Below are 21,065 nucleotides of genomic sequence, written 5' to 3'. Positions count from 1 at the left end.
TCAGTTTTACTTGGTTTTCAAATCACTATTCACATGCTTAAAGATTTAAAAATTTCAAATACTACTCACATGACCTTCCATCTCATGGTGGCCAATGTGCTTTGCAAACCAAATTGGCATATAAATAAGCAGAGGTGACTTCTGACCCTGAAATGCTGGTGTTGAACAGCACGTGGAAACAGTGAAGAATATCTTGGCAAAAGACTATACTGTGTGAAGTGTATTCTTGCGCATGTTCAAGAAAACTGAAGCTGTAGGGAATATTTGTGGATGTTTAAGAAAGTCTGTATTTGTGGGTTATGTCAAGAATATTGTTGGTTGATGCCACTGAAAAAGGATACCTAACCACTGAACTCAGTGTGCAAGAGCAAGCATTGAAAAGCTTTGCCTGCAGATGGGCAGATTTCCAGAAGCGTGATGGGCACTGGAAGTGTGACAGGGATGCCCTTGGCTAACTGTCCATAAAACACTGTACAGGATTCAGTCCCACGGAGCTTTGTAGTCTTAGCTCTAAACTCCCTTGATGGTGTGTAATATGTAAATTTGTGAAGATCAGTGTCTAAAGCTAGTTTGCTGCATTCACACTTTTTAAAGCAGTTAAAAGATAGGGAGGGTGAGATTGCATTTTAAAAGTCTGTTCATTCATATATATATATATGAAATAAAAAATTTGCTCTCTGGATTACTACTGGATATGTAAGATAGAGATGGGACCCGCTGATATGCAAAATATCCTTTGGATTTGTGTAAGAGACCCAGAACATGAACATTCTTCCAGATCTAATAGTAGTAGTAGTACTGGTAGTCGTATTTTTACAAACTTAAATTGGGTTCAAAATCTTCAGAATATACATACCTTAGATATTTTTTGTTTCCTACTTTTACATCTCCAGTTAAGTGCTACCTGAAATGTGTATGTTGCTTGCTGTATTTCATTGTAGTTGTCTGCAGAAAATAATTCAGACAGCAAAAAAAAAAGTCAACATGTAAAAACATCCCTTCATAGTAATCATTGCACTTCCAGCAATAAGATGCAAGAAAGGCTGGATATCTGGCCTATACTGAGTAAATGTGTTACAGGTTATTTACTGTGGGTAGAGTACTTCATAGGTTGAGATACTGGGTTTTGCTGTTGTTGAATGGACAGGATATAAATAATGGGCTTCAGTTAAAATAATGTGTACTGATAATTTGGGATAGCAGCTGCTGGCTCACTTACTTGTTGTTCTTCCTGCTTGGCCGCTCCTTTAGTCATGCCCTCTACTTCCCCACAGATATGTTTCTGGGGGTTTTGTTGTTTTGGTTTGGGCAGGGGGTGTGTGTGTTGATTTCTTCATAATCTGAAGTGGTCAAAGCCTACCAGCCTTTTTTAGTCACTTATATTGAGACTTGGATGATATCATGCCCATGTAAATGTGAAGAGTTTTTTTTGTAGAATTGTGCCCCTCTGAAAGTTTGAGTCATAAGAATATGAAATAATTTCCCACTGCTGTCCTGACTTAGGCCATCGTATAGCAAAAGCTAGGGGTTTTGTATTGAACAGATGTAATAGAGCCTTTTCTTGTCTGCTGTGTGCCAAGTATTTTCTATTATTTTTAGTAATAGTCTCATCTACTGTATTTTTGGTCATTAAGTACAAAATCAAGAAAAGAGTACAGTTTTATGTCACTTCTTTTACAAGCTCTAGTAAACACCGCCCTGTTACAACAGGGTCCCCTTACACTGTAGGATCCTGCAAGTCGTTGGCCAGTTTGTTCCAGAACCTGAAGCCTGTCAAGTTATCTAAGCAAACTTGTAAATGGAGAACTATTTTGTAATTCCATACTTTTTGTGTGAGTTACTTAGTAATGAATTCAAACCTTAATTTTCCAGAGCCTCTTCCTGCCCCTCAGGACACTTGCTGTGAAGTTCAAACAGTGTTTTCAGGCTGGTGAGGTAATTCCTAGTGTACTCTCTGCATGCGGATGCACATCTGTTAACTTGTACAGGAGTTATGCCAAATTCTGCTTTGTAAGAGTAGAATCACTTTTGTGGTGTTGACTTTAACCGGTTTTCTATAGTTGTAGGTGCTGAAGTGACCAGAATGTGATAAAAGGAATATTTCCAGCCACCCACATAGATATTCACTGTGGTCTGTATCTTGAGCTTTGATTTTTAAACTAGATTGAAGTGGGATTTTCTGAAGTGTGTGTAGATGCTTACACGGCTATTTAGAGTATCCTGTTCAGCAAAGTCTGTGTAGGATGCTGCCTTCCTTCTAAGGAAGAGAGAGCTAAGATGATTGAAGATGTAGATGATTGAAGTTGTGGATGATCCAGACTAACACAGAAGGGCACATGCTATGGCGGGCTGAAATTCTCAGTCACCAAATACCTTACAGTTAAGAGGTGAGGCTCTACCATCCCAGGGCAAGGGGAACTACTAATGCAAAATGCTCTAGCCAGGATCAGCAGGAGCTCTGCACTGGTTGAGAGGTCCCTGATGAAGACTTTTGTCCCTGGGTTGTGAGGAACTCATTCCTCTTCCCTGGGACCTGGCTGGAATACGTATTATCTTCCTCTGCACCAGCAGTGCCTTGGTAGATCTGTCACAGCACCATCCTGTCCTCACAACTAGGTTTTAACTAAAAAACGTATATGCAACTCAAATTTGCTATATTTCACTAAATAGATTTCAAGAGTCTTCAAATGTAGCTGACTATCCATGTGCAGAAAAAAGGAGGTGGGAAAAGTTTGAAAGATGGCTGCTTTGCAATATGGAATAATAAAAGGCGATTCCAGCAAAACCTGGGAGTTTCACTTCATTCTGGAAGTGAATGTGAGTTTAATAAGACTTCTCTCCATATATTTGTGGTTAAGCAGAAGCTCTCTCTCTGGCTATAAAATGAACTCTGCCATTCTTTCCAGTATTAACTATATCTGGCTATATAACTGTGTCAATATGGAAAGCAGTTGCTGTGGCATCATACCTTAAACTATATTGCTGTAGTATCTGAAGAATAATTTAAGCAAGCTATTAATTTATAACTGCAATACTTCTCTCTTTCTACCTTTAAAAATTTGATAGGAATGAAAAATAGTCTGTAAGACTGTAAAGACCGTAACATATGTGGTATGGAGGGGCTTACAGTGTTTGAATAAGCATAAAAACTATTTTTAAGGACATGTATTTACATGGTTCTGTGAAAAGTAAATATAATGGAGAACTAGGTGCAAAACTGAAAGACAAGGCACTCTGCCTGTAAGCAGCAGTTTGTCATTAATGCACTCAGTGGTACGTTTGGAAAACATACAGGCTCTCACTTCAACCTTATAGCACTTTTTGGTGTCTTACACATCAAAAAAAAAGAAGTTTTCTCATTGCAACCCAAAGCAATTTGTCTTTTTTTTTTTAATTTCAAGACACCAGAAAGCTGTTTTGTGTAGTCTTTCATCTTGGGAAAATACCACAGCCCTTCATCTGAATTTCCAGGGTAGCTGATTTTTTTTAGCAATTATTTTAGGGTTACTATTCAGCAGATATCAATAACTAGTATGTAGAAAGAAAAAATGTTACTTAAACAAAACTATATGTTGAACAATGTATGAATAAAACTTGAGATACGTATTTTGTACATTTTTATCTAGTAAGCACTGAGTGAGGCTGGCAACTTGTTATGGACAGTGATACAGTAGATGCTGACTTAAGCAGGCAGATCATGCAAATTATTTGAACTGTTGGGAAGGGCTCTGGAAAAACATGTATGTGTTTAGACTTATGAGTAGTTTGCCTCTTGTATCTGAAAGCTTCTCTTTGTGTTTTCCAATTTGATGGCAAAACATTATGCTGTGCCTAAAGAAACAGAAAGAATTAATTTTTGGTTAAACTGCTGTGTATTTAGGGCCGCTGACATCTTGTCCTGTTTGGAAAGTGGAGAAGCTGAGAACTGTGCAGCTTTTCCCTGATTTCAGCTCCTTAGATGACAAATGGTGAGAAAGCAGCATCATCACGGGAAGAAGAAATATGGGCAAAAGTAGGAAATGCAATTCTGAGAAGTCAGGCCTCAAATTATCAGCCATTTTGACATCTGGCAAGCCTTGGCCGGCAAGCAGGAATTTAAACCTTCCCCAGTTTTAGCTGCTTTTGTTTATTTTCAGTAAGGCTAGCTGTCTTATACTGCAAACATATCCTTTATTTTCTGTACCTAAAATTAATCATGGAGGTGGCAACGTAAGTCTGGTTTCTTGTTAGTGCTGTTTTCTCAGAGCATCTATTTGTATTATAGATACCTGCCATGGTTCTTAGACCCTCAGCTATGAAAGGCTGCAAGAGATAGGCTCAAAGTTCTAGAATTAATTTAGACTCCACATTAAATCAGTGGTTAGTTGAAACTGCTCTGGGAAAACATGAAATGCTGCAAGTTTTGGCGTTCAGACTCAAAGCTGGAGTTTATAGACAGCAAAACTCACAACCATCCTGTGAAGCAGACTGGAAGTAGTTTTCCTGAAATCCACATGGTATACTAAGACAGTTTCATACATCTGGTCCTTATTCTTTAATACCTAAATAGGTCAGAATGTACCCTGTTGCTCCATCTTACTTAATCCTTAGCTTAATTTGTCTGATTGTTGGAAAGTTGCTTGCCAGGACCATACTTTGCTGATAGGACCGTGTGGCCTGAACAGTAGTAGTTCAAACTACACTGGAGCGTTGCAGAACAGCAATAGTATAAGGGGCATGTCCTTTCCCCTGCTTAGGCCCCATTTCCTCACCCTGGGAAAAAAGCAGGGAGAGTAATATTTCAAAATGGGGTGGGGGGGAACAATTGTAAAGTTGTTCTTATGATAGAAGAGCTCCTCATATTAGAGGAATAGAGATAAATCTTATTTTCTTGGCTTTTGCTTTGGAATGATGTATGTGAGAATAGCAAAGTGGGGCCAGTCCCCGTAGATATCTTGTTGATGTTGTCTTTTCTATGAGTGTTTTTACTTTTACGATGATTGCAAGAGAGAAATGTCTTGGGTTTTCTCAAACTTATGAGGCATTTCCACAAGTTGTGCTTTGTCCTCTGAACACAAAAACTCCAAGATGTTGCAGAATTGAGTAGTGATTGGACAAAGAAACAGAAGTCACTACTTTTTTTGGTAGTCAGAAACTGCAGCTCATCAGCCCAACTGGTAGCCGTAGCTTACTGGGATTGTGTATGTGACTGTCAGAATTTTGAGCTTTCTGCAAGTTTATGAAATAGTTGTTTCCTTGGTGGCTGAGAGTGAAGGGACCCGCAGAATGAGAATTAGATGTAATTGTACAAACAGAAGTCTGGAGGGAGAAAACAGCTTTTCCATATGTAACTCTAGAGAACTGGAAGGTCTAGAGGAGTAATTGTCTCTGTCGCAGCCTGTTCATAACCTACTTTTTTTCCTTAAGAACTGGCTTGGAAAAAAAACCACATTTCTACCACAAATACTAATACATACAACTTTATCTATTTCCTAATAAAATCTGTATTGCATATTAAATAATACTTTTAATGAAAAATGTGCTGCTGCTTCTAAATTTGCTCTTTTTATTCTGACTGAATCAAAAGCTGTTTAGGAAACTCTTGGCTGTTTTTAGACTTAGTCTCACTGTGAAGAGTTTTGCTTTAGGGCAATGTTTCTACAAGAAGGTAGGAATGATTAAATTCTAGATACAGTGACCATGAAATCACATCGCACTGCCATGATACTCAGTTCAACTTTTTCTTCATCAAAGAGGTCTTTTTGGGTTTTTTTTAAGGGCTTTAGACTGTCTTGAGTGCATTCTAAAGATATTTTCTTTTCTGTCATGAATTATTAACAGCCAGTTTGACGAACCTTGCTTCATTGGTTATTTGTGAGTTAAGGGATGAGTATCCACTGCTTAGGATTTGGCGTACAGATAGATTAGGCTGATCTAACATTAAATTGAAGAGTAGTTTTGGACTGAACTACACAGGTAGCCAGTGCCTTCAGTAGGTTTCTGCAGGCCTGCTAGGACTCTGTCTGTCACTTTCACAAATGAAGACCTTTCATAGGCGAGAGTAATTTTTTTGTGATCTTATTTCATTTGCACTATTTTTTTTAATTTCATTTCGCTCAACAGCAATAAAAGTTAAGGCTGCTTAATTTATTAATCTGGGCAGTGCCCAAATAAAAAAATGTTCTTGTTATAATGTAAACAGTTGCAACAGTCACTGTCTGTTTCAATATTCTGTAGTTTTTAATTTCTTCCTTCAGTAGTTATTTCAGTCATTCAGCACTTCAGGAATACACTGCAATATGACTAGAAATTTTGTGAGACAAGCCATTTGGCATAAGATTCCTAATTACCTAAAGTTTAGTTATTTAAATATACAGATCCAAATTTAAAGAACATCCAAAACAAACTAGATATTCAGTGATGACTTCAAGGACAGACATTCCTTTTTAAATATGCATTTCAAATCTGACAAAATATATCACAGTACAGTGGTTTAGAGCTTTCAGACTGGTTCTCAAGGCCAGGTATTTTGGGGCAGGTATTTAAGGAATTAACCATTTTTCATTATTTTATCATTTCCATTCAAGTAAAGATACTTTGGAAGACTGAAGAAATAAAGAAAATATATTCTGGGCTGCAGGTGCAATGAAGTTGGACCACAACCTTAGCCTCCCGTAGCTTTCTGTGTGAAGAGCTGTATTGATTTGCTGCTACAGATGCTAAACATGCACATGGTACCGGATTCTGGCTGAGGTCTGGAATGCAAATACATTTGTTTCCATGTGTTGCAAATGATGGGAACAGTGACTTTCTTGATTGTCACAGCATTCTCTAAAGCTAATTCTGATGTGAATATTTCTGCCCTGTCTTCTCTGATCTGCTTTTGAAACAGTATTTCACTTAAACGCATGCCTCTCAAGCTTTAACAACCTCTTTGAAACTTAATACTGGAACTTGTTTTTATTTACAATGCAAATGGTTAATAACGTCTTCAATCCCAGAAAAAATAATGCTGTTTCTAACTGGGTGACTTTTGGTTGTGTGTTAATCTAATATTTAAAAAACAAACAAGCTTACATCATAGGTTGTTGTAGCTGACTTCTCACACATTCTTTCTTACTTTACCAATAACTGTATGTTCCTTTAAAAAAATAAATAAAAAATTTAATTCTTATTTATTTGCATCTGATGACACGCAGAAATACCATATGGACATACCATCTATTGATGGGCTCTAAATAAATGTGCTTTGTCCACATTACTACAGCTTCATATTTTCAAGGCATAATGTTCTGTTAAAGAAAAAACAAAGCAAACAATAAAATGGAAGGCAATATTGAAATTATGCTTCAATATTGGGTGGGGTTTTTTTAAGGTAGGTAATAATTGTGGAAGATTTTAGTGGACCCATCTGAATGACTTGTCAGAGAGGGAGTGTGGCTAGGAGCATGTAATTGCTTCCAGTCTTTTTCAGATTTAAGAAAAGACTTTTACCTTACAAACATGTAACACCCACTCAGTGGCTTGTGTGGAAGTGCTCTAGTTTGCAAAACAACATAATGAGCAGCTACTGAGGATGGTTTTCCCAGCTGCCAAAGGGTTTCAGAGTTGTAATGACTGCCATACTACTGTCAAGCTGTCATGGACTAAATGAAGGTTTTAAAGCACGTTTGGTGGATTCGTGGGTGGCTGGTTTTTTTTTTTGAATGTTCTAGAAATGCTGTCTTTTTCCTAAAATACCAAGACACAAAAGGTGAAATGCAGCTAGATCTGTTTGGCTAACTTGAGGCTGAATTTCTACGCAAAACGACTGAGATACCCAAGACCTTTATAAGCTCTTCCGTAGAAGAGGAGCTCTCTCAGCCTCTCCCAGACGTACTGTGTGGTGGATGATATAGAAACAGTCATCTAATGAAGATGTTTATGTAGTTGGTTGCTAAGAGGCATTTTCAAGAGTTCATGAAGTTTAGGCACTTAGTCTGATCTTCTTTTCCTGAAGTACAGAGTATTGATGGCTCCAGCTGAAGATAAAGCTGCTGCTCACTGATTATTGAAAGTGCTATACAGAGAAGTTTGGAGCATTAGCTTTTGGATATGTCAAATCAGCCAAACAATTTCTGGAGATGTTGAGATACATGTTTAGTGTTTAACTATTGTATTTGTAAAATTTGATATTTTCACCTTGAAATGACCCCTGTTTTTAAGAGCACTAGAATGTATGTCACATAGAACCCTTCAGAGCAGTGAGGAGCTTACTGTAATAAACTTCAGGGTCATACATCTCATAACTGATTATCCATGAGATTCTGAGGGAGGGGAATAGCATTTGATCACATAATTGTTCTGTCTAGTGCTTTCTGGGTTTGGACAATTTTTGTAATGGTACTAGTGTTAGTTCTATATGTGGCTTACGTATAGCATACACAACTCTGATACGTGGCTTATTCAGCAGTAGATTATTGCTGCTTCTGCATGGAAAGGGAATAACCCACAGACAATAAGTCTTGAGCCATGGTTAGATACCCTTCTGTTAGTACTGCTTTGTAGAAAATATGTGAAACTCGGTCCAGTGGAGTGCTATAGAGTCTGCCAAAGTCTGGGGTTGGCAAAAAAGGCATGAGTAAATATTAGAAGGGTGAATTCAGAGTAGGTAGGGATGTGGGTTTCCTGCTGAGTGGTGTGTAGCCTTGCAATAAAAACAGAACCTGTATATACTATGTAAGTATAGATAGGGTGCCTGCCACCTCTGCTTTCTTGATATCGTTAGGCTTGGGTGCATAGGCTATTGAGCAATCAATGAATCTTTGATCCTAATCTTGCTTCTTAGTAATATCTAGTCATTGCATTTCAGTGGTTGTTCTGCTCAAATTTTGCTGCTACTTTTCTCATACTACATGGATTTTTCTCTGTTCTGTACCATTTGACATGTGATTCTGAATCACATACTGCACCAATTTGATTCTTAGTGCTTCAGCTTCTGATTTAAGAGACTTCTGGCAATCTGGTTATTACATTCTTATCAATGGTCCGGTCAATATATTGAGTCCAACTATGCTTTCTGTTCCAAAGCAACTTCTTAAAAGAAATTATCTGTCATGTGGAATGTTAGTATCTGATTTTTAAAACTTCTTTAACCTATCAAAATTTCCTTAAAAATGTATTTTCTCTTTGTTAACTTAAGTTCTCATAAGGGTGCTTGTAGTTTCACGTGCACAGACAGACACTGAATTGAAAATGGGTAAATCTGAGACATATAAAAGAACTTTTCATGTTAACGTATTCCAAAGTACATTTAACGTCAAGACAGTGATCTATGCGTTGGTAAATTTTCATCCTAAGAAACAGTATTAACTTTTTACCTTTATGGAATGATGAAGTATGACATTGATGTTTACTTACTGTATAGCTGTGCCCCTGAGTGCAGAAGTGCATGCAGCATGCATCTTCAGAGTGGGAAACCTGTTAGTTCTCCTGATTATTTGGGTAAAGGGGACTCAGAGTAATAAGCAATCTTGCTATTCAAGTCTTGATTATTTTAAAAGCTTTCTTTAACTGCCACCATCTAAAAGCAGAGAAAAGTTACTTTTCCAGTACTACTCTTTTCGGAGGACCATACAGGTAAAAGGATTCTTAGAAATAAAGAGTTTAAGGCAAAAAAAATGATACACCAGCCTCAGTAGATTGTGTAGTACAACGATTCTTCAGATTATTTCTTCACAGAAGGTGGAAATGTGTTTGGAAGTGGCTTAACATACAGCAACAGATAAATACCATGTAAATAAAATATAGGGTATAACTGTAGAAAGTGCCTAAAACTGCTTATAAAACTTGTATAGAGGTTAAAAGTTGATGAAAAGAAAATTTGCTGTTGAAGAGTGAGCTTTAATGTTTGATGCTCAGTTAAGGATACACTAATTTGAGTGTTTTATGTTGCAGGGTTTGTTTTGGGGCTCGGTATTTTTTTTTCTTGCTGTTGTTTGCGGTTGTATTGTTTCAGTGTGGGGGGTTTTTGCCCCCCCCCCCCCAAAAAAAAAACAAACAAACAAACAAAACAAACCCAACAAAAAAACAACCCACAAACAAACAAAAAGAACCAAACCCACAGAGCTGTCTTGCATGACAGTTTTGTAGTACCTAATTTTTGGGGGGAGTTGAACAACATTTAGTTCCTTAATTCTTATAACTATATTTTTCACAGGCTATTGTCTGATTGGGTAGGTTATCTTTCTCAATGCAGTAAGTGCATATACTGTTGACTGGACACTGGAAATGGGGAATTGAATGTCATAGGTGTTGGTGGTGTTATAGAAGCATGACCTACATGTGATGTGTTGTGAAAAGAATGAAAAGAAAAAAATAGGTTTCTCCAATCTCCAATGTGAAAGTCAGTCTAAAGTAACAGGTTGTTTTTTGTTTTTGTTTTTTTAAAGGTATGTAAATGCCTTAAACTTGGGGATGTCTTTATTTTCTTTCCTTTGCATGTGTGGGATTTCTTGTCTAAAATGACAAGAAGAGAAAGAAACTAATAAGAGGCTGGGTATGAGAAAACTCTGCTGATTAGCATGGGGGAAAAGAGAAAAAAGTAAGATGGCTGGAAGAATGCAGATGGAAAAGCCTTTGGTTTAGTTCTGTTTTTTACAGGGTGTTGGCAACTTAAGCTGATAATGGCTAAAATATATCCAATTTTTAGTATAATGCTTGTTTGGCATTGTAGGGGTTGGAAGGCACCTCTGGAGATCATCTTGTCCAACCCCCCTGCTTGAGCAGGCACCCCCAGAGCAGGGGCACAGGGCTGTGTCCAGGCGGGGTGTGAATGTCTCCAGGGAAGGGACCCCACAGCCCCCCTGGGCAGCCTGTGCCCCTGCTCTGGCACCCGCACAGGGAAGGGGTTTGTCCTCATGTTCAGGTGGAGCTTCCCGTGTTCCAGCTTGTGCCCGTGGCCCCTTGTCCTGTCGTTGGGCACTATTGAAAAGCGCCTAGTCCTGTCATCCTGACACCCACCCTTCAGATATTTATAGGTATTGATGAGATCCCCCCTCAGTCTTCTCTTATCCAGGCTGAACAAACCCAGGTCTCTCAGCCTTTCCTCACAAGGGAGATGCTCCAGCCCCTGATCACCTTGGTAGCTCTCCACTGGACTTGCTCAAGCAGTTCCCTGCCCTTCTTAAACTGGGGGCCCCAAAACTGGACACAGCACTCCAAATGTGGTCTCACTAGCATGGAGTAGAGGGAGGGTAACCTCTCTCCATCTGCTGGCCAGACTCCTTTTCATGCAGCCCAGGATACCCTTGGCCTTCTTGGCCACAAAGGGCACGGTGCTGGCTCAGGGGCAGCTTGTTGTCCACCAGCACTCCCGGGTCCTTCTCAATAGAGCCTCTTTCTAGTAGTTCAGCCCCCAGCCTGTCCTGGTGCCTGGGGTTGTTCCTCCCCAGGTGCAGGACCTTGTACTTGCTCTTGTTGAATTTCATGAGGTTCCCCTCAGCCCAGCTCTCCAGCCTGTCCAGGTCTCACTGGATGGCAGCACAGCCTTCTGGTGTATCAGCCACTCCTCCCAGCTGGGTATCATCAGCGAACTTGCTGAGGTTACACTCTGTCCCATCATCCAGGCCATTGATGAATATGTTGAACAGGACTGGACCCAGCACTGATCCCTGGGGAACACCACTAGTGACAGGCCTCGATCCAGACTCTGCTCTGTTGATCATGACCCTCTGAGTTCTGTTGTTGAGCCAGTCCTCCATCCACCTCACTGTCCACTCATTCAGCCCACACTTCCTAAGCTTGCCTGTGAGGATGCTATGGGAAACAGTGTCAAATGCCTTACTGAAGTCAAGGTAGACAACATCTACTGCTCTCCCTTCATTGACTAAGCCAGTCACACCATCGTAGAAGGCTATCAGGTTGGTCAAATATGATCTTCCTTTGGTGAATCCATGTTGACTGTTTCTGATGACCTTCTTTTCCTCTACATGCCTGGAGATGACCTCCAGGATGAACTGCTCCATCACCTTTCCAGGGACGGAGGTGAGGCTGACTGGCCTATAGTTCCCCAGGTCCTCCTCCTTGCCCTTTTTGAAGATTGGAGTGACATTTACTGTCCTCCAGTCCTTGGGCACCTCTCTTGTCTTCCATGACCTTTCAAAGGTGATGGAGAGTGGCTCAGCAAGAACATCCGCCAGCTCCCTCAGCACTCGTGGGTGCATCCCATTGGGGCCCATGGATTTGCGAGGATCCAGTTTGCATAGGTGATCTCTGACACAATCCTCCTCAACCGATGTTAAGTCTTCCTTTGTCCAGATTTGGCCTCTCCCCTCTGGGGGCTGAGATGCCTGAGGGCCAGCCTGAGCAGTGAAGACTGAAGCAAAGAAGGCATTCAGTAACTCTGCCTTCTCTGCATCCTGCGTCCCCAGGGCCCCTTCCTTGTGCAGCAGTGGGGCCACTGTGTCCCCAGTCTTCCTTTTACTGCTGATGTATTTAAAGAAGCCCTTCTTGTTATCTTTGACATGCATTGCCAGATTTAATTCCAAGTGGGCCTTGGCCTTCCTCGTCACATCTCTGCACACCCTGACAACATTCCTATATTCCTCCCAAGCGGCCAGTCCCTTTCTCCACATACTGTGAACCTCCTTCTTCCATCTGAGTTTCTCTAGAAGCTCTTTGCTCATCCGTGCAGGTCTCCTGGCTCCTCTGCCTGACTTCTTCCTCCTGGGGATGCACCGATCTTGAGCTCGGAGGAAGTGGTACTTGAATACTGTCCAGGTCTCTTGGACCCCCCTGCCTTCCACAGCCCTAGCCCATGGCATTCCTCCTGGCAGGTCTTTGAAGAGGCCAAAGTTGGCCCTCTTGAAGTCCAAGGTTGTAACCTGACTCATAGCCCTGCTTCTACCTTGCAGTATCCTAAACTCGACCATCTCATGGTCACTGCAGCCAAGGCTGCCCCCAACTCTCACATCCTCCACCAGCCCTTCCTTGTTTGTTAGGATAAGGTCGAGCAGCACATCTCGCCTCATTGGCTCCTCCACCACTTGCATCAAAATGTTGTTTACTTTGTGGGACATTACAGAAAATACTGTCAAACCAACTACCGATACAGTGAGCTAAATGGCACATTCCTGAAACATGAAACCCATTTCACTTATATGTTATGGTTTTTTTTCTTTTACATGTTCAGTGACGAACAAGAAACCAGCTCAAGCATCTATTACGAAGGTGAAGCAATTTGAAGGCTCTACATCTTTTGTCAGGAGAACACAATGGATGCTCGAGCAGCTTCGCCAGGTCAATGGTATAGACCCTAATCGGGTGAGTTTGAACAGTTCTAGAAAATGAGAATTCAGCTCTTTTAACTGATTTGTGAATCAGCATTCTTTCACTATTCAAAAGGCATCTGGAAAGATAAAACACAGGTTTAAATGCAAATTCTCAAAAAATTCAATGGGATTTGTGAAATTTATTTTAATGGGAAAGATGGGAGGAGGCCAAAGCTTATAGTTGGGGTTTTTCTTCCTGTCTTTCCCTACTTTTCTTCCTACTGCCTCTCTTCTTGGTGAAGAGGAAAATAAGAGCCTTGTTTGCCTTGTCTTCAGCTACAAGCCTCTTGGGGTCCATTTTGCGATGCAGCCATGTTGTAAAATAGAGCAGTAAGTAGAAGCAAGGACAGGAGAGGTTGCCGAGGTTCAAATTTGTGAAATATTGTGAACTTTGTGTTTTTTTTTCCAGAACAGTCCTCTCCTCAGATCTTTTTGCGTGTCTTACCTTTTTCTACTAAGTGTGGTGGTGTGATTTAGTAGCCAATGGCATGTGAATGCTGATTTAAACAAAAAAGAAAAAAAAGAAATAAAATGAAACAAACCCCCCACTAAATAGTTCTGGAATGTGGAATTTAATGTGGAATATACAGCCTGCCTTGAGCTGTCTCAAGACAAAGTTGTACTAATATGTAATAAGATAATGAATACAAGTCTTCAGTAGTAAACAGCAGAATTAGAAAGCAGGAATGTGGCTTATACTAGGTGATCACAGAGTGACTTAGTGTATTCATTGTACAGCAAAATGTTTGTGACTAACCCCCTTGGTTTGTTCAAAGCCGTGCTCTGATCAGCCACCTAAGCATCTTAAGTATTTTGTACAAAAGAGCCCTTTGGCCACTGCCCTATGAAATGCAAGGGGTGGGATTATATTTTCTCTGGGTAAAAGGGACAATGAAAATGAGAGCAATGACAAATAGATAAGGGGTATGATATTTTTAGGCCCTTTCCCAGCATCTGCTATGTAGGTGTGTAAATAAGAGATAATTGGGATACTCTCAGATTGAAAGTCCTATCGAGTTCTTAAGCTTAGACAGGTTCCTTAGACATTATTCCTAATCTCATTGATTCAAAAAAGCATTTACTAGATTAGATTACAAAATTATATTTAGCAAATATTGCTAAATAAATAGCAATACTTGCATAAAAGCAATTTATTTTGGCACTTGATGCATGGTATAGAGCTGGACTTGGATTTGTTCTAGGAGTGGTCTTTTGTTCATGTTATCTTGAGACTTATGCAACACTTCATGATAATACATTAAATACAATAACTAGTACTTACTATTTGTTTTCCTTCTTTGGTTGAGTATGGAGAGCAGAACCAAATCTTCTATAATATAGTGTGAAAGTAGATTTTGTGCTGAGAGGCACAGATCCTTGTGTAATATAGAAGAGACAAGTAACTATATATGTGTAGATAACAAGGATTTCTTATCAGATTCCAACTTTTAATGTTTGGGTTTAAAGTATTTTTGTTTTCAGTTATTTTTGTCATAGCTGAATATTCCTCATTAAAAATACCTGCAAGAAAAAAACTTACTGCTTCTTTTTTTGCATCCAAAAAATATGCAAAGGAAAAATAATCCAGGACGGTCTTGTGTTGCATGACCTTTCTGCTTTTTTCAGTGTAATACCTTGTAAAAAATAATAGCTCTATATCTTTCTCCAAATAATTTATAAAACCGGAATAATAGTAACATGTTTTTTTTCTTCCAGGATTCCCCAGAATTTGATTTACTCTTTGAAAATGCTTTTGACCAATGGGTAGCAAGCACAGCTTCAGAAAAATGCACATTCTTTCAGGTTCTACATCACACTTGTCAGCGATACCTTACAGACAAGAAGCCAGAATTTATCAACTGCCAGTCTAAAATTATGGGAGGTAAGTCAGTTGAAGCTGAAGTACTTTGTGCAGTTGGACATGAAATTATTTTCACGCGAGTTATTCTGTGTACAAATGAGCTTGCAGCCTAATTGCATCTTGAAATCATGGGTGTTGAATATGCTAAACGTCACAGTAGTAAACTTCTAGGCTTTAGAATTTCTTCATCAAGCACCACTTCACACTTCTGTTACCTTTGCTTCCCTAGTGTTCAGTTCCAGAGGCAGCATCCCTTACCCACCTTGTGAGAAGTCATTCTCTTCCCTCTTTTTAGCGACCTTGATTTCGATTTGTGTCTCTACTTTTGTTCATCCAGAAACATTTCTGGGTGGCCTGACATATTTTCTACTAAAAGCCTGTTCTGCATTGCCATTTCCTCACAAGTCTGTGGAAAAAGTGGTTATTACTAAACTTCCCATGGGTTTTTTAGAATTTACTTTGATCTTGACAGAAACAGTTCGGAGTTTTGTTACATTTCATAAGTTGCATATCTTAAGGTGAATTTCCAGGATTAGACTAAAAAAAGTCTGGTCAATGTGTGAAATGGGTATTTGCCATGCACTTCCCAACCAACAAAAAAGTATTTTTGGGGGGAGGATTTTCACATATTTCACAAAGTATTCCTCAGGAAAATAAGCTGGTTTAGTTGTTCTTAGACTGGAATTTCTAAAAATAGTCGTCTTGTCTGCACTCAAACAGAACACCTCCCATGTTCTGCACAGTGGGAATAAAAAATCGTTCTTCTCAGTACGTCTCCAAACTAGAAGAGAAGTGCAAGCTGACTTGGGGTTTTGTTTAGTTGTTGTTTCTTCCCCCCAGAAGATATCAGTTATACGGAGAGCCTTATTTTGTGCAGCCACCTTTATATGTTTTTTTTCTGGCTGTAATTTTGTGTTGCATCCCTTTCCTCTAAAACACTGAAGGTAAACCTGAGGAAGGGGCAAATCATCTCCAGTTTGGTGCCTAGCTACTGATACTGAGGTTACAACTAACTCTGCGGTCATAAGTCAGAACTGTTCTGTCAATCATCCTTTTAGTGTGTTCTCAAACTACAAAAAAGACATAAAATTTCTTGTAAACTTCCTCTCTTGTTTTTTTCCATTTCCATACTAATAGGATTTCCTTTGTTTTCTTTTTGGTGTCGTGGGGAGGAGGGAGGATCAGTTTCTGCACTGATGGGAGAAGATATCCTCCAAGATTTTTCCATTTCATATGGAAGAAATCTCATGTCAAGCCTTTGTTTGTCATCTGTTTGCTCATGATGCTTACTTACATCCTTCCTGCAAATAAGTCAGTGTTAATGAACCACCACACATTTCAGCCTCTGACCTGTCCAAAATTTAGTGCCTGATTCAACTGGCCCAAATATTAACCGTTATCCTAAACAAGTATCATCGGGGGGGGGAGGAAATCGACACTGAGATTCATAAACTTTTGTTTGACTTCTACTTTAATACACACTAGAGCCTGCCATGTCCCATGAAGCATACCCACATTCTCTCTATTACAACTTCATAGCTAAAATGGGCTTATTCAGCCATCCTCTGATACAGATGGTGACTGTTTCCATGTTCCTTGCCTGTCATTCTGACTGTGTGCAGATGCAGTCCGTGTGTTCACACACGGTACGGACTATGGATGTGGTATAGGGCCAGGGACTAAAATCTCCTCATGCACACAGTGCTTCTGCTGTTCTTCATGCTCTCAACTTTTTCCTCGCACTGGGTTACAGACTCCCTGAGGATAAGTTTAAATTTGACAGAAACTATCATAACTGTAAACCAAGTAATAGTTGACACTAAATTCCAGTGACTTTCTATGTGTCAGCCTCACTGAGCAATGGGAAGTCTACTATTAGCAAATAACCAGTACCAGTAATTATAAAAAGCAGTGCGATCGTATCATTGGAAATTATTTTGTAATACGTAAGGGGCGATAGTCTGTTTAAATGTCTGCTGTTCCTTTCACTGTTCAGTTTGGTATTCTTAACTGGATTCTCAGGGTTAAAGGCAGGTCTCCTTGGTAATATGTAATACTGTCAAAGTTAGTTCAGCTGCTGGGTTATATTAGTTGGTCCGTTGCTTTGAGGCAAACGGAGTCATTCAGTGACCAGAAGCAGCAGCACCATTCATTGATTTATAGGAGCTGTTCCGCAAGTTGGTAGTCAGCAGGCTCAGACGCCGGGGAGGTACCTGCAGTTCTGATAGCCCTCGTTTGAAGCCCAGGGATGGGCCAACTGTGATCAAAACTCATTTAGTCTGAAACCTGCAATATCAGAGTGGGGTTTTTTTACGGAAAATACAGTGAAATGTGTTGTCAATCTCAAATTCATCCTGACTGGAAAAAGCAAGGTCCAACTGTAGCTGAGCAAACCAAAGAACATATACCTGAGAATATAGCTTGAAATTAATTAAATTTAGGGGTTTTATTGTTTTTATTGGGGTGTTTTGTTGGTAATTAGCCAGAGCTGTATATTCAAATCATTCTTAAACCGTAGTGTGGTTAGATTTCAGATGAAGCATGTCACTTCATCCCCTCTACTAAGGTAGCATTTATGCTTTAAGTGATATTCTTTTAAACTTTGAGGGATGTGAAAAGTAATGTTCCTCTTGGCTGGTTAGTCAGTTTAACTGCTAATACCCTACAAGTTTTTTTTAACATAGACTATTAGAATATATGTATGCAAACGCTGACATGCTTGTGTATGTAATGATGTAGATACACATTGCATACATGATACGCGTATCTTGTAGCTAGTGCATATTTTCAAAAACAAAACAGTGCCACCAAAGAATCCTTCCTTCCAAGTGGAACTGAAGTTGAAAGAACTTGAAGGGCTTGTTTACAAGCTTACTTATCTTATTGAGTCTGATTCCTTCCTAAAGGGTAGGAGTGAAGAAAGCGAAAATCATGCTGCTCCTACTTCTGCAGGAAGCGCTTAGGAGCTTAGGCTGTAAGTAAATACGGGTGTCCCTGTGGAACTGCAGATCCTCGTCATTGCCTTTCTCCTTTTACCCCACGTGCACGCGCACACACACGTGTGCATTGCCCATGCACACGTGCACTTACTTCCCCCTATGGGCCAGAGCCCTGCCCCTGATTCTTCTTCTCCAGAACCATCTTTTGCTTTGTTTTCATTCGGGTATCATTAAGGAGATAGTCTGTAGAGTTAAACAGGCTAAACTATTTTCTGTAATTTGATTATTAACATTAGTAATTACAGCAATAATGGGAACTGATTAAATGTGTGGGTGCTAATTCTGAGAACAAAGAACAAATTCGTATTTCAGAAGACTGTAACAAGACTCCTCCCACTAGTAGTATCTTGTACTAAATATATCAAGTTTGGCTTTTGTTTAGAATTTAGAAGAGCCCTCTCCATAGTTTATGTGCATGCTGGATGTTATTTTGGAGGGGAAAGGTGAGGCAGGCATTTGGGGGTAGAGGGCTTTTTGACTGAGAAGAAATATTTTTCACTTCTGTATCTTCCTAACTTATGGGTTCAGATACTGGAATATGCCTAATTTGCAGTATCTCTCTGTTGCGTTAATTGTTGTTCAGTGGCCAAGTTAATCAGATTGTATTTACATCAGTAATGTAAAAAACAAAGTTGGAGATGAGAACAACTTAATTCATGACGTGACATTAGGCTGACACTGAGGATGAATTTGACTCTCATTTCTGGATAGAACCCTGTGATACAGCATTTGAAACACCTCAGAGATTAATTCTAGGCCTATAAGAATAAACAGTTGCTGCCACCTTTAGATTGGTATTAGAAATTCATAATCCTTGGAGAGGAGCAAGACCTCAGGTTGAAGGAAGATTATGATCTTGTGATTTTTTTTGTTTGTTTTAAGCTTTGTTCTACATATATGCTTTGGTTTTACCAGTTATTCTGATGAATTAATTAAAATATTCTTAAAAGCTCAAAGTAATGACATCTTTGCCTCTGTAACCTTTTCTTTAGAGCAACTGTCAGGAGTTATTAATGGATCATTCTTTTTCTCCTCCAAGAACATATTGCCAGTGTAAGAGTGGTAATGAGTACTACTTTTTTCCTATGCTATTGACTCACTTAGCTTACACATTTGAGACCCGGTAGGCATGTAGTGGTGTTCACCATAGTGAGCAAGTTTAATGACTGACTTAGAGGTGAACAAGAACTTGCTGTTAGGAATTGGGATGGGAAGAAAGACAATTGCTCCCCTTCTTCAAATACCTGGTTGTTGTTGGTTTCAGTTCTTACCTGATAGCCATTGAGAAAGTGTGTAATTGAACATATTATTCTTAGAGGCTTCCACTTGTAAATAAATTCTGATGCAAATGCATTTTGGGGGGGGAAAAAAAAAGGCTGAAGTATCTACCGCGTTATTTTGGTGGTGTTTTTGCCATTTGAAGTTGCCGACCAGATGAATCTTAGCAATGTTTCCATGCAGGAACAAAACTTTTCGCATCTGATTAAGGCATTGCTTGCCAATATATACTAAGTACTGGGTTGTTTGCTTTAGGGAAAATAAAGGCCACTGTCAGTCTAGAGATTGAAATATTAGAAAAAAATTTTCTGCTGCCAAAGACCATTTCAGGTGCTTGCTTTTATGCCCTGCATATTCATGTCAAGATTAATTCTGTTTTACCATTTTCTTATTTAACTCAATGGATTTTAGTTACCTTAAGCATAAAAGCTATGTGTTGAGATTAGAATGGATAAGAATAATTGAGTGCTTGTTCCGTGGAAAGATTGCATATAATCATAGCTCTAAATTAACTTTCTAAAATGGGAATCTTGGGCAAAAAAAGTACATTATGTTCTTGTAAAATCTGTAGGGGTACATAAAACAAGAAGGGACATTTATCATTACGAAGGTTGGTTCCTTTTTGATCTGTATAACTCTGAGATGAGATAATATCGAAAGCATTAAGCAATATATTTTCTTGCCTTTTCTGAAGAGTGAAGGCCTAAGTGAGGTGTTATCTTCAAGATGCAGAATATTACTGTTTTTCGTAGAAATTGACTTTTTTTGTGTGTCAAATGAACAGATGCTGATGTTCAGAGACCCATAATGGATTTCTGTGCTTCTGTAGTAATTACTGATTCTGAAAGTTACTGGTTGGTTAGACTTCCATTAAGTATAAATATTAGTATTAAAAATATTACTGACTTAGGGTTAGTGTTGATTTTTATAAATATATTAGATTAGAGTTTGAAGTTTTTGAGTTGAAATAAACATCTCAGTTTGGAAGAGGGTAAAGGTGGTGGTAATACAAAATGGACCCTAATTAGATATTTCCTTAATTTATAGCTAATCTGCAATATACAGTAATGTCCTGTGCTGGCATCAATGCTAGTATTTAAAAACATCAACAGAAGTACATTTGAAATAGAGAAGATAAGTTTTTCTGAAAAACATTTGTGACCTGTCAGTTTGGCTCTTAATTGTTGTGCTATATATATTTTCCAGACTTTAATTATTAATTTCTCATTTCTGTAATTTTGACTGAACTTTAAACTTCAGTACTGTATTTTAGAGGCAGGAAGGCAGGGACATCAAAACTATATGGTGATGTGGACCCTAGAAGAAACAAGTTTGTGAATGTCATTGGCTTGAAAAATTATAGATAATATCTTAAACTTTTTAAATGAAATGTTTATTAATACTAAAATCAGATCAAGACAAAAAGATCAAATGTAAAGAAAATAAAAAACCACTTAGATTATGAAAACCCTTGTTTTATTGTGTTGCCTATGTAAAAACATTTAAAAGATCAGCTATCTAAAGGTATGAATATAATAATAATTTCATTAATAAGCAAAGGTTGGAAGTAATCTATTATTCTCTTGTTCTTGTGAACATTTAGTGAACTAGTAATTACTGAGGCTTAGGGGACCACTT

The 21,065-nt window shown here is 39.0% G+C and overlaps 1 protein-coding gene across 3 annotated transcripts in view; it reads left to right on the top strand.

The window, feature by feature from the left end:
• Nucleotides 1-21,065, top strand: part of STXBP6 (syntaxin binding protein 6) — a 130,785-nt gene that overhangs the window by 82,897 nt on the left and 26,823 nt on the right. For 2 of the 3 annotated variants that reach the window (XM_064460177.1, XM_064460179.1), the window contains 2 exons: nucleotides 13,151-13,281; nucleotides 15,006-15,171. In XM_064460177.1, the coding sequence (XP_064316247.1) occupies nucleotides 13,151-13,281; nucleotides 15,006-15,171 (297 nt within the window). Of the gene's footprint in view, nucleotides 1-1,872; nucleotides 1,936-13,150; nucleotides 13,282-15,005; nucleotides 15,172-21,065 lie in introns of all 3 variants that reach the window. The other variant, XM_064460178.1, reaches the window with a different exon arrangement.

This window comes from Phalacrocorax carbo, chromosome 9 (genome assembly GCF_963921805.1).
Source record: "Phalacrocorax carbo chromosome 9, bPhaCar2.1, whole genome shotgun sequence".
NCBI lineage: Eukaryota > Metazoa > Chordata > Aves > Suliformes > Phalacrocoracidae > Phalacrocorax > Phalacrocorax carbo.
Note: the sequence above shows the minus strand (reverse complement) of the source record. Positions and strands in the feature narration are given on the sequence as shown.